Here is a 14296-nt window from a genome sequence, read left to right on the forward strand (position 1 = left end):
ACATCAGTTTAGCGCAGAACGGAAGAGCGCGTGTGTGTGTGTGTGTGTGTGTGTGTGTGTGTGTGTGTGTGTGTGTGTGTGTGTGTGCGTGTATGTGTGCGTGCGTGTGTGCGCGTGAGAAAGAGAGAAAGGGTATTGCAGGGAGAAAGAGTAGATGAGGAAGGGGGAGGGATGATAACGATAAACGTAGGACTCGACGATGACTGAATTATGAATACATCAGACTGCTGACGTCTGGCAATAACAAATAAATAATGTTAACTGGTGATTAATACAAAATTTTATCTACAGGTTTAAACAGCAATCCATCCAACAATCGGAGTGTTTTTGTGTGAACAGATTTATTTGATTAATGGTATAACCGTCAACGCTAAAGTGACGAATTTTTTTAAAACATTTTACAGTAGTTTTTTTAAAACATTTTACAACAAATCTATACAATTTTGCGTGTATACTCTGTATAATCCGTTATCCTCTAGACAGTATCTTTTGCTGGTTTAATCAATGGCACGTGGGCTTTGACGTGGAGCCATATTTACCAGAAATATTCATAGCTACACAGTAGACATTCATGTCGCGCGTTAATGTGCTAACTAACTACTGTTTAATGGCACCGCAAACTATAGTTCGCGCTTCCAAGACGACTAACCACACATCTCTTACAACATGAAAACCTTTAGTAGAGCATAGAGTTCAATCTAATAGTATTAACAGCTTATATCGGCATTCGGCCCCGTTATTTTTACACGCCCTCCATGCACAATCATCCATCGATTGCTCATGCACACAATATACAGGTCCTACAAATGTTCTACGATGTACTTTCACTATATTTCTACGATCGTTCCAGATATTTACATTCGGTTTAACAGTACTCATCGTGTCCTTACCTAACATGGGTAGTGGTAACAAACAAGCACACAAGCTGCATGTGGGAGAACGGGGCTCCATACTGCTGCAGTGCAGTTTGGACTACCTTATACATATTTATATATACACACGCGCAGAGAAAATGACTCTACGCTTCATCCTCATTTCTCCTCCAAACTATTCGCCCAAGTAGAGTATCAACAATACCGAATCCTCGCACCGGTCACCCACATAATATCGAAGAATACGTGGAGCGATACGCCAACACCTAGCAGTTGGTCAGTTCGTATCTATCCTACATTTACTCATGTAATTCCCCAGTCTTCGACATTGGCTTACTCACAGGGACGCCGGATGTAGATTTGTCGAACAATCAGTCGTGTTAAATCAACAAGTTTTGAGATGCAACGACAAAATATAATGACAATAATTGTTAGAACACGTCGTTTACAATATAAAACATCAATAGATCAAAGATATATCACAGTATGCCATCTTGAAACTATCAACCATGAAAACGTTGTTACTGATGCTTGCCATCAATTTTCATCAGTAAAGGTTGAGGTAGACACAGGGGGGGGGGGGACACCAATTGTTTGGTCCCAAAATTACTCACTTACTGCAACTATGTAGTTTATTGATTTGTCTGCGAGACATACTGACCGTATTACATGTATTAAACAAGTCAACTATGCAATGCGCTCTCACCGGCAGCCACCAATGAACATTCAGCGACACCTGGCGGCAGAATAAACACTCAATTGTGTTGCTGGCTAATTAATCACTTTGCAATAGTTAAGTTGATGTGTTCTATGGTTCATCCACTTATCACTACCAAGCTTTATGTACGAAAAATTTAAGCTCTTCATTAATACAAACTAGTACCCAGCTCTATTCAAAATCTGTTTGTCTGTTTAAGTTTATAAATGAAATCACACTCGGTGTACCTTTCCAGTTTACCTTCCACTAGCAACGCACTATTATTAATTTTTTAAAGCAAGTAGCTGGTGAAAAGTTAAAAATTGGTTAAGGGCAAATGGTTACTATGAATGGCAGGGTTATACATTAGGTTTTTGCTGATAAATTTTAAATAAGTTGTGAAACCAGCATGACTTTTGAATTGTACAACTACCCCTTGGTAGCTTTTTGTTATAACAAATGATTGCATTTATCTGAATTTTCAGTGGGAAGAGATTTTGTATATGATGCTTAAGGTCAAGCCTTGCTACCGGAATTCGTAGATGGGCACACTGTGTTCTCGTACGTGCTGAAGTTGTAAGGACTGGTACCTGTAGGAATAAATAAATATACACATTTATATATATACAGTCCGACCTCCTTTATCCAGCCACGTTGGGACCGGCACCCATCCGGATATGGGATTTGGCCAGATATGAGAGTTATGCTCAAACACAGCATTTCTATGCAGTTCAGTAGGGTTTATGCATGTGATAATGTATTTACTCGTTGCTATGATTATTTGTAACAAACTGTCGTGTTTTATGGTTTATATGAAATGGAAATAAAATGAAATAAAACAGAAATTTTACCGGCGGCATAGCGGACGCGAGCGGACAACACACACACGCGCGCACACACGCAAACACATGTACGGTTGGTACATCGCGCGAGTTTTGAGCGAGTTTTTTAGGTGGAAATGAATGAAAAACAGAGAACATACACTGCAAGATCGCAGCCGGTTAATAGAGATTTCCGGATAACGAATGGCCGGATAAAGGAGGTCGGACTGTATATAGCTAAATATTAAAAGCACTCGCAATAGGAAGAAGGATATCAAACAAGAGAGTAATGGGGAGGGGGGAGAGGAAGAGGGAGAGTGAGCAAATTAACACATTCTACATTGCATACCATGCAGTTTTACAATAAAAGCTTGGGTTATCTTCAAACGAAGACGAACGGTTGTCGTTCGTTGATTTGCAAACTATCTCCCCGCAAGAGATGTGTACTTAACTACAACTAAGGTGCAATAGCCACTTTTAACTGCTTACCATTCAGAGTTTCTATGGTAATAATAGCCTTCAATAGTAGCCGTTGACTTCTGAAAGCAGATGTAGTAGAAGCCGGCAAAGGACGCTCCATTAATATCTTTGATTGTGTGATCTGGCACCAAAAAATGCTCCTGTAGCAAAAAGTCAAAACAGGTTCATTAATACTGCAAGCTTAGTAAACCTTACCACAAGTTTGAGTAATTTTCGTTACACCCAAAAATACGTGTAACGTGACAAATTCACAGTCTAATGTGTCAAATACACCGGAAATGGAAACAAAACAATTCCAACAAAAAATATCTGGTTTCAATATATTGTCTTGCCACTTGCCATCATGCGAAATATGAAAGGAAATCTGTGAGATGATTTTAAGTCAGTACTGGTACGACTGAATCTGCAGACTGACCTTCCATCTCATGAACGTGTAGTCAGTGTTCTTCAACTCATCATATTTAAAGTAATCGGAGTTAAAATCTTTTGCATACTGATAGAATGACAAGAACTTCCCCTGCAAAAATAATGGAAAAATTAGCGTTAGTGCCTATTTACCTATAACAACACTGTCAGCAAAACTATGGTCATAAAAGAAAAAAAGTATACAATTTAAATAAGCTATTCACACCAACCAACAAGTCTCTCTTGAGATATCTCTCGTGATCTCTTAAGAAATAAGGTAAAAATTTAAGAAGATACTTACCCAATGCTTGCGATCAACATCCTCATCTGCATCCCACTTGCGAGTCAAAAACGGATACTTTTTGCTGATTATTTCACCATCAAAGAATGTTGTCAATGTTGGATACTCTTCTGTGAGTCCTTTGATTTTAAGGTAGCCGCAGAGATATGAGTTCTGCTCATCTACATGCTGTTAAAATGAAGAGCATTAATTATAGAGTTACCTACACATTTCTCAGTATTCTATATCATTAGTTTTAATTCTTTTTAAATACTGAACCTGGATATATTAGCTAATTTCATTTCTGCTTTAATACAAAACAAAATTACCATTTCACTTTTGCACTCAAAAATAATAAACCTAAGTCAAAGATCTTCAAAGAATTGAAGAGAATCCTACTAGAAGGTATCGATGTATTTCTAGTGATTACAAACGGTAAGAAAGATGTGATAATTAAAAAATATCTGGTTGTAATCAAGCAGCCCTAGTGATATTAGTTAGAGTTAGCACTTGGTCCTTTGGTAACAACGGTTTTAGTTCGAACCTAGTCCGAGAATTAATTTAGAACATTGGTAAGAGTCACATAATCAAACCTGCATGATTTGTTAGGTCCCATAGTTATGTTTTTCGTATACCTGTGAAAACTTTCAGGCCATTTCTATTTCAACAGAAATCATCCAACTAGCCGATCTATATACCTTATACATGATGGTATGTAGATGTGGTGCTAGACCACAAAATTTTTCAATCAAATGTCCCATCTAGCCATTACATTTACCTTTCAAGTATACGTTATGAGTCTTATGACCTCAGTTTGTGATTATTAGGTTCGATTAGTTACGATCGGATAGTGACGAGCCTCTTCTAGCAAAGCTTGTGGCCTAGGTCGATCTTAGGTACATAACCATGAATGATGACCATTACTTTAGGCCTACCATCATCATCACCACCCTAACAAACGCAGATAAGGTCTATATGTCTCCCTGACCTCTGTTTGACCTGGCTCGTTTAGCTATTTCTGACTAACCCTAAGCCTGGTAACTATCTGATATGGTTAGGGTTAGGGTTAGTCAGAAATAGCTAAACGAGCCAGGTCAAACAGAGGGCAGGGAGACATAGACCCTACGGGCCTAACAAACCAACAACACTGGCAACAGGACAGGCCAGTTTGGTGGCTTAATTGAACAGGACATTAATGGATGACCGCGTTTAACTACTAATAGTATTAATTTATTATAATATAATATACGCCAGCGTATAATATAGGGCAACACCATTGCGTTTCAAGTGACGCAACACGAATCGTCGAATTTCAATGTGTAGCAATAGGCCTACCTGTAAGACAACTTCTACGTCGTAACAATTTCCTTTGCTCTTTTGGTGACCCTGAAATCTGGAGCCGTTGTAGAGTAGTGTCTTTGTAACTCCAGGCTGCTTAGAATGAACCGGGGGAGGAGGAAATATTTCACTCGGGACCGGCATTTTAACCAGAATTAAAACATAAACCGAAGATTCGCTGACTTCATGGAGGCGATTCAGTACACGATTCCGAAGATGTAGAAACAAAACAAAAGAGCAGGCATCGTAGAATGCGCGCTTGGTGCGGCGGCATGCGGCATGCGCGCTGATTTGGATTTGACCCACTGAGCTGTACATAGTGACAGGTTATTAATGTAATTAAATGTAATAATGTAATGTAATAAAATGTTATTATATACAGCTCAATGTTTGTACCTGAGCCATAGTGTGTAAGTGATATGTATTACATTAACTCGAGTTAAGGCCCCGTGTAGACGCTTAACTCGAGTTAAGGTTCGTCGTGTAGACGTAGCTATAGAATAGCTCTCCGCATGGCTGCCAGGGGCTCGTTGTCAGAAAACATCATGAATAGTTGTGACATCGTGACATTGCTTTTGAAGTGAACTGTAGTCTTAAAGTTATGATATTTTAGACGTGTAAGAGCCATAACTATTTCTATTTCTGACAACGGGCCTCCCGATAACATGAGAGTAACCAATAAAAATAGACATCAATCGATGACTCCGGAATCCCTATAGTCACCAAAAGGAGGGGTATTTGAGTCGAATTAGTACCGAATTTCGGCTCGTTTGCGAGAACTAGCAGAAGTCACCGCTAGGTGACTACGGACCAGGTCGTGTACTCAGTAGAGCTCTCACGAAAACGTTCCTAGATTTACCTTTTATCCGAAAGTAAATATCCGAGATTCCAATATTCATTTCCGCTGCGTACGTGTCTAGGATAGAAATCTTGAAGTAGCGAAACGGTAATGGTATTCCGAGACTTGCGATGTAGTGTCGTACGCTGAAACCAGTGCTATTAAGTAGAATCAACGGTTTAATGTGAGTCCAGGACTCCGTCAGTAGCGTTTTAGCATAAAGGTTGACATTATGGATTCTACCTTCTGAGAATTTAATGCAAATAGCGTCTACGTATATCGGCGTTTGGACGTCGAACTCAATGTCCTCATTTGCGATGGAATTAGCAATCCACTTGGTCATGGGGTTGTTATCCATGGCATTTTTAATGCAGTGCACCCATGCAGGCGGCACAATTGCTGCCTTGGTTTGCTCCGGCAACCTCGCCCGTAAATTCAAATGTTGCACTCATGGGGATGGAGATGTTAGAGATCCATTGTGTCGCATCCACGCCTCAATAAAAAAAGAAAGTACGTGTTACACGTTGGGATGAAAACACACCTGAAACATTAAAATAAGCTTATCGGATGCTAAACGATAATGCTGAGGACTTGGAATAGACAGCAGAAGAGGTTCCCGGAACCCTCGTCGACACTTCGACATATTTAGATGTATCTTAACAGTAAAAACGGTTACCTTCATTTAAGATTATAATTCATTTCAGCACCATCATCATATAACCCTTTTTATTTTTAATTATATGTGCCCAGGATAACTTCGCTTAACGACGTTCAGATTGCAGTGTTAGCGCGACAGCCACATATTATCAACATTAATCATATTCACGTTAGTAAGTTCTGTAGTGTGAAGTCTTCAGTATTGTGTAGATTGATTCATTTGAACACGTGCAATACGATGATAACTGGATTAAAAAAAAAAAAGTGTGTGTGTGCGCCGGTGTGTGTATGCGCGGGTATGTGTATGCAGCCAATATAAGGTGTCACAACTCCAATCAGATCCATTTGTTTTCCTAGAGAGTTTGACATGTCTGTATACACGCACCTGAAAGGATACCGAGCAGGCCGGTGTGTCGAATACCTTTGCATCTCACTAACTTGTAAACACGGCATGCCCGTAGACTGTGTATGTTCGATAGGGGTTTGACGATAAGCCAGCGATGTAGATTCTTCATATCGGGTGCAACGTGTATGCAAATGTTGCAATAACATTTTCCCGTGTATCATTTTTATAATCCTTCGTCACTATGTACATGGCGTGTATATATAGGTGCGTATGCGCGTGCGTGCGTGCATGCATGTGCGCGTGCGTGTGTGTGTATGTACGCGTGCGTGATGCGCATCAACGTTTATAAGTCGGATTTGTGTGTGCGTGCGTGTATGCGTGTATGCGTGTTACCCGTAATAACTTTGATTCATACAGGGAGCCACTTACAATGACACATTCACTATATTATGAATAGAGGCCGCGTAGTTCGTGGTTTACTCTTAGTGAACTGTATCAAGCACTCAATCATTTTGATCCGCGAAGTCCGTTTACAAATAACAGGCGTATATGTGTGCATAAGTAGCGGATTGCCTATCAGGTCCGCGGCTGACAGAAGCGCAAATATACGATTACACACATATCCATGCGCGCGTTTTTACCGCCGTGTCGCTACCGACCCGTAATTTGACGCATTTACTGAATGATTCTGGAATCATGTGTGGTCCCCCCCCCCCCGTTCAACGGCTATAGAATACGACAGCTACTACGTCAGTACTTGAACGTAGACGGTTGGTGCACAGGCACTTGGAGCGTTTCAACAAAATATAATGCTAAATAAATACGAAATCTATTTACTACCAATGTCTTAATGTTTCTCTACTCTCTTTTGCCTATTATTGCCGAAAATTTCCTGTAAATGCCGTGCAAATGCTCCTCTGCAACACACATGTACACCGCACGCACGCTGCCGCACACTGACACATATATATTGAAACGTGTGAGAAATGGGTGACCTGAGCAAAATGCCATGACCAGCATCTGTTTCAGTGACCCCGAAAACCCCTGAATTGTCACCTCATTTGTTCATTTCCGATTTTCACAGCCAGATATACGACATTTTCTTTTTTTTGGCGGTCATCTTGGATTTTGGCCGCCATCTTGGAAAATCGGAACCGATCAAGTGGGTTCCACGGATAAAATCAATAGATAGGTCGAAAGGAAACTCCATGCCAAATTTGGTACTTTTGTCCGGCCGGTAACGTTAATCCTGAAAATTGTTGCTAAGCCACCTGACTAACAAGGCAATGCCAACAATGGTGAGCGTCAGCATTCGTAATTATGTTCACATATTATTAATGCTTTAATTTCCATTTACAGAACTAAATGACTGGCAATTTTGTTGCACGTAGCCTAGCCATTTTAATCCAGCCACCTGAATAAGAGGGTTTCGCATTTTGCGATCGAAAAATTACTGCCTTCATGGCTCTTGGATGTGAATTTTTCCAAGGGGAAAATATAAACACACGTAATATTCCTATAGCTATACGTATAAACATGGGAATCTCTAGTACACGGTAAATAATTACAACATAGCGCTTAAGGATGTGTTCAGGACAAGCTATGAAGGACATTCTATATATAATTACGCTAATACGATGTAGAACAATTTAAAGCTACGAAACGCGGCACATTTACTTCGGGCATAATTTCACGTTTCACCTCCATCGTGTATACTTTGCTCAGGCCTATGTTGAACCGCTTTGTTACCCTTTGCCGAGAAAGTCATTAAAATGTTTAAAACCCTTTAGTAAGTCAATGTTTAATCTGTATCCTTATTCCGCCATCCTTAGAAACAACTTACAATGTCTTCACAAAGCGCCAGAAAGTCCCGGACTGTCCCCCTAGCTGCCCCACGAAAGTGATTGCGATAAAATTAATTTTAACCACTTGGATTCTTATGTATAGAGTATCAATACTCCGTAATCTCTATATTAACCGTGGTGAGCTTTCTGGTGTAAGCGAGTCTTAGACCATGTCTAATTTGATCACTTCCAATTACACCAAATCAGACATTCCGGCACTTATATCGCAATAATATATTCTTGATCAATTGTATATCTTACATAGCAACACAGACCCTTACTGAAAATGTTGTCTGGAAAATCGGCACACGCACTCACGCACCAATTATGCCCTGGTTTCCGGTGGACCAAACATTGTACAATAAAATATATGATTAAAACATTAATAATAGATTCACCTATTAATGGTCGCAAATTATTAAATCATTGATTTCGTAATATGCCTTGGCTAAGACGGTGAATTGATATTTTTCCGAATGCTCCAATCCGCACACCCACCCCACACACACCCACCCACACTCAACCACTCCATTTTCTCTGTCTGTTTCTATCTCTCTCTCTCTCTGTCTGTTTCTCTCGACCTCCTCTCTTTATCTTTCTCTCTCATACACACGCAAGCCCATGCACTTACACACGTAGAGACACGCGCGCACCAAACACACACGCCCATCCCAAAGCAGGCACGGAGACAGAGCATGAGAGAGAGAGAGAGAGAGAGAGAGAGAGAGAGAGAGCGCGAGAGACTGAGAGAGAGGGAGCGAGAGAGGGAGAGGGAGACGCAGTAGTCATGTATTATAGATGGTTCTCCTACGCTACAGAGGAACACGAGCCGACAATTTATTCAACAAACGTTGATTACCCTTATAATTTGTGAAGTTTTTTAAAGTTGGTGTGTGCGCGCGCGTGCGTGCATGTGTGCGAGTATGTATATTGAGCGCAAGCAATAACTGACGTGCTGCACACAAAGCAATGCCAACAATGGTGAGCGTCAGCATTTGTAATTATGTGCACATATTATCAGGAGTAAGATAATATATATCAACTATTGAAGGTCGCAAATTATTAAATCATTGATTTCGTAGTATGCCTTTGCTACGACGGTGAATTGTTTTCCGAACGCTCCCATCTGCACACCCACCCCACACACACCCACCCACATTCAACCACTCCATTTTCTCTGTCTGTTTCTATCTCTCTCTCTCTCTCTGTGTTTCTTTTTCTCGACCTCCTCTCTTTATCTTTCTCTCTCATACACACGCAGGCCCATGCACTTACACACGTAGAGACACGCGCACACCAAACACACACGCCCATCCCAAAGCAGCCACGGAGATAGAGAGAGAGAGAGAGAAAGAGAGAGAGAGAGAGAGAGCGAGAGAGTGAGAGAGAAGGAGCGAGAGAAGGAGCGAGAGAGGGAGAGGGAGACGCAGTAGTCATGTATTCTAGACGATTTTCCTAGCACGTACCAACTTAGCCAGCCATTGTCTTTGTACGCAGCGATGACAATGTGTAATTAGAGGGCAAAGAAAGCGCGTTTTGTGTCGAAGTATTCCATGCCGCATTGCGCGTAGTGACGTATCGTTGTATTCGGTTGCGTGACTGTCGGCAAAATTCTCAGCAACAATATTAATATTGTACCACCGTCCCTGTTATTAACGCAGTAACTGAGTCCCCTGCCACGGACGGGCGCATGGGCACGTGTAGTGGTACTCCAACCCCACCGCTCTCACTAGCCCGTCCCTAACCCATGGCTCTCCCTAACCCATGGCTCTCCCTAACCCATGGCTCTCCCTAATCCATTGCTCTCCCTAGCCCATGGCTCTCCCTAACCCATGGCTCTCCCTAATCCATTGCTCTCCCTAACCCATGGCTCTCCCTAACCCATGGCTCTCCTTAATCGCTGCTCCTAGCCCTAACCCATGGCTCTGCCCTAACCCATGGCTTTCCCTTAACACATGGCTCCTCCCTCGCCATGCTTTCTCCCTAGCCCCATTGCTCTCCCTAGCCCATGGCTCTCCCTAACGCCATGGCTCTCCTTAATCGCATTGGCTCTACCTAAACCCATGGCTCTCGCTAACCCATGGCTCTCCTTAATCCATTGCTTCTACCAACCCATGGCTGCTCCTAACACCATGGCTTTCCTTTAACACATGGCTCTCCGCTCACCCATGCTCTCCCTAAGCCCATGGCTCTCCTAACCCAGGACTCTCCCTAATCCATTGCTCTCCCTAACCCATGCTCTCCCTAAACCCATGCTCTCCCTAACCCATGGCTCTCCTAACCATTGTTCTCGCCTAACCCTGCGTCCATGACTCCTCTCTAACTCATGGTTCTCCGCTATAAGCCTGTAGTGTATCAATAGGTATATACGTCTCAGCAGCCTCCTTACTCTTGCTGGGCTCGGTAAATAATCACACACACACATCACACACCACACACACACACACACACACACACACACACAGCACACACACACACACACCCAAGCACACCACACACACACACACACACCATACAATATATAGGTATATATAATTATATTATATATGATATTATATGGCAGCGTGAGCGCGGCCTCAACGGTTCCGCGCCGTTCATGTTCCATTACAGACAGATCGTACAAGACCATAAATGCGTTACTGGTTGGAATTTAGTGAACACCCAGAATTAACAGTAATCTATGTAGGCGGGCTGAGGTTGGGCTGGTGGGGATGAAGGTGGGGAGTGGGGAGGCATCTATAGTTGTTCGTGCGTGACAGGCTACCGCAGACGTCTCTAATGGGATCTTACGTCAGAATGCGAGGGTGTTTATGTGCCAAGAACGGAAAGCTACGAGGCCATGTTCGATTTTTTTTAGATGTGGGTGTTTTAACAACATAGTCATGATCATTCAAGCGCCACGAATACACGCACGTACACCCATACGTGCGTATACGGCGCATACGCACATACACGTGAACACCCACAGAGACGGACGTATATGAGCAAATACCAGAAGGCTGGTCGGCATTTCGGGGAGAAAATATTGCTCGCACAGCACGTCTTTAGTCTCGAACGAGAACACATAGAAGTCATAGATCAAATCTGGTGATCCAGCGCCAGTAGACGTTGTATCGGCGTAAAAAGAGAGATCAAAATATGCGTTGCAGAATTATATCCTTCGTCGGTGTACTGTGGTAAGTTATCACATATTTTTCTTCGATTAAAACGTGTTTTAAATATCAGTCAATAGTAGCCGCTATCGGATATGTGCCTCAATATAATCCTGTAAGAATGATAAATTGCGGTATTTTTAAAAATTGGTTAACGTGTGCTAGAAAAAATTGTAGTGGTTCTGGAGGAATGCCTCGAGGATCACACGTCAATAGTCAAGAACATGACAGAAATTTGAATTAAATAGCGTACCATTATACGGCATCGTAGTCTTTTCTATATCGACCGATTTCAACCATAAACCATGCGTAAATAATATTGATCCAGCAAGCAAGGCTGCACTTATAATAACGCACAATACGATCTACTCACGTTTGCAATATCTACATATGTCATGGGCACCTAATTTAACAAGAACCTACGAATTAGTATATGCATGTATAATCAAAACTATTGTTTTGATAGTCAAAACGTTTGCTAGTGTGGATTTTCTTTAGAAAAGACGATGTTGAAAGATGAAAGGTGAACGATGAAATAACGATATTCCGCAAACAACCACTGAATGTTGATTGTACAGTTTTGTTATTGTTGTTGTTGTTGTTGTTGTTGTTGTAGTTGTGTCGCATTGGCGGAGGCCTTCATTGATTGTCGGTGCTTGTTGCCCCGGGGATCGGCGGCAGGTGTCACGTGGTTCAGCGTCTGTAGCTTGCCAGGCCGTGAAGAAAAATACGCCGAGCAATGTCCTTATGGCCTGACGAAGGATTTTTGCCGCTGCTGTGACGTCTGCGCCAAGGTACGCGTGCGTACCTAATCTATACTGGCAGGTAGAAGGGCGGGTAGTTACGCCCTTGCTTGGCTCGTTTTGACGCAGAATTCCGGTGCTCTACACACACCTGTCCAGCCGTATCGCCGAGTTATACGTGCGCCAGGGACATAAAGAAACATTTAATTCATCAGAAGAATATATAGGCGCAAAAGATTGTCCGCGAGCGAGGTGGGAGAACGGAGATAAGGTAGGAAGGGAGGGATGGAGGAAGGGAAGTAGGATGGATAGAGGGAAGGGAGGTAGGATGGATAGAGGGGAAGGGGGGGAAAATGAATAAAAATGCAGAAGGGAATTGAGATAGGGTAATAGGGGAGGTAGGGGAGGGAGTGATGGAGGGGGGAGAGAGGGATGGAGGGGGTAGGGAGAGAGAAGGAGAGATCGAGGGAAGGAAGAAGCTAGGGACGGATGTGGAAGTGGATGAGGGAGGGGGAAGGAAAAATAAGGGAAGGTTGAACGCGAAATGATGAAGAGAGTGAGATAGCAAGCAATTGTAAGTGAAATAGGGAGAGAAAGGTTGGCGAGCGAAAGCTAGGAGATCGTTTTCAGTTTGTTCTGAGTTTACAGCGGTCACAGTGCGTAACACGTGTAACCATAATAGTGTAATAGTCGCGCGCTGCACGCCAGTGCGAAATAGGCGCATCATGATATCCGCGTCTCAAGCGGAAGTATAGGTAATAGCTGGACAATTTGTTCTCTATATCTATTTGACCAAGAGTACATACACAGTTTATGTGCATTTGATTTGGCGGATGCGCCCTGGATTAATTTGAAAGTTGACCTTTGACGTTATACCTTTTTTTACTACTGACCGTCTAAAAGCGTTTATATACATAACGTTGTACGTTTTGATTTTATCTAGGGTCCAGGTGAAAAATGCTACAGAGGATTCCCTGCGTGGGGACAACCCATGGGATGCGCCAAGAATTTCATTTGCGAAGAGACGATATCGGGAACATATAACTACCGATGCGTGAAGAATACGACAGCAGAAACGCTGCTCGAAAGTGCTCAATATGACGGTGGTCACACCTTAGATGATCATATCCAGGAATCTGGCAATGTTAAAGCTGAAGCGACATCGGATGGAAAAGTAACTAACGTTGGAACTGACAGAATAGAAGCTAACGACGAAACTGGTAGAACAGAATTAACTAACGCTGAATCTGACAGAATAGAAGCCAAGACTAAATCTGACAGAATAGAATTAACTAACGCTGGAAGGCTTGGAACTGACAGAATAGAATTAACTAACGCTGGAAGGCTTGGAACTGACAGAATAGAAACTAAGACTGAATCTGACAGTATAGAAACTAAGACTGAATCTGACAGAATAGAATCTAAGACTGAATCTGACAGAATCGAAACTAAGACTGAATCTGACAGAATAGAAGCTAAGACTGAATCTGACAGAATAGAATCTAAGACTGAATCTGACAGAATAGAAGCTAACGTAGACATCGGCAGCGTAAATGTTAGAGAAAATGTGGACGTCATTAGATCAGATTATAAACATGAGCGCGATGGCGCGGACAAAGTATCGCACGGCGTGGATGAAGAGCCGCCAACCACGGATGATGGACACCATGACGTCATAGATCCCCTCAAGCTCTCGTTTCTGTAAGAAGACATCTTTTTGTTATCATAATGCTATATACACTGCACGGGCATATATATATATATATATATATATATATATATATATATATATATATATATATATATGACAGTACTACTACTAC

At 42.1% G+C, this 14296-nt stretch overlaps 2 protein-coding genes across 2 annotated transcripts; one reads left to right on the forward strand and one right to left on the reverse strand.

Moving 5' to 3' along the window:
- Positions 1 to 322: 322 nt before the first annotated feature.
- LOC106807772 (glucose-induced degradation protein 4 homolog) lies at positions 323 to 5103 on the reverse strand. The gene is made up of 5 exons (XM_014810220.1): positions 4891 to 5103; positions 3577 to 3744; positions 3286 to 3387; positions 2880 to 3010; positions 323 to 2159 (listed from the first exon to the last, which is right to left on the reverse strand). Exons 1-5 carry the CDS (start codon positions 5035 to 5037, stop codon positions 2096 to 2098), a joined length of 612 nt encoding a protein of 203 aa, XP_014665706.1. The 5' UTR covers positions 5038 to 5103; the 3' UTR covers positions 323 to 2095.
- Positions 5104 to 11674: 6571 nt separating this feature from the next.
- On the forward strand, positions 11675 to 14178 carry LOC106807760. Its single transcript, XM_014810211.1, has 3 exons — positions 11675 to 11754; positions 12347 to 12524; positions 13417 to 14178. Exons 1-3 carry the CDS (start codon positions 11717 to 11719, stop codon positions 14176 to 14178), a joined length of 978 nt encoding a protein of 325 aa, XP_014665697.1. The 5' UTR covers positions 11675 to 11716.
- The last annotated feature ends 118 nt before the right edge of the window (positions 14179 to 14296 follow it).

This window comes from Priapulus caudatus, unplaced genomic scaffold (assembly GCF_000485595.1).
Source record: "Priapulus caudatus unplaced genomic scaffold, Priapulus_caudatus-5.0.1 Scaffold233, whole genome shotgun sequence".
NCBI lineage: Eukaryota > Metazoa > Priapulida > Priapulimorpha > Priapulimorphida > Priapulidae > Priapulus > Priapulus caudatus.

Bases quoted from the DNA above. Each gene is read 5' to 3' on its own strand.
- LOC106807772 (XM_014810220.1), bottom strand. From the start codon at position 5,037: ATGCCGGTCCCGAGTGAAATATTTCCTCCTCCCCCGGTTCATTCTAAG. The intron at 3,388-3,576 runs GTAAGTATCTTC...TTATTTTTGCAG, and splicing joins ATGTTGATCGCAAGCATTGG to GGGAAGTTCTTGTCATTCTA. The intron at 3,011-3,285 runs GTCAGTCTGCAG...TTTTTGCTACAG, and splicing joins ACACGTTCATGAGATGGAAG to GAGCATTTTTTGGTGCCAGA.
- LOC106807760 (XM_014810211.1), top strand. From the start codon at position 11,717: ATGCGTTGCAGAATTATATCCTTCGTCGGTGTACTGTG. The intron at 11,755-12,346 runs GTAAGTTATCAC...TTGTTGTTGTAG, and splicing joins TCCTTCGTCGGTGTACTGTG to TTGTGTCGCATTGGCGGAGG. The intron at 12,525-13,416 runs GTACGCGTGCGT...GATTTTATCTAG, and splicing joins GCTGTGACGTCTGCGCCAAG to GGTCCAGGTGAAAAATGCTA.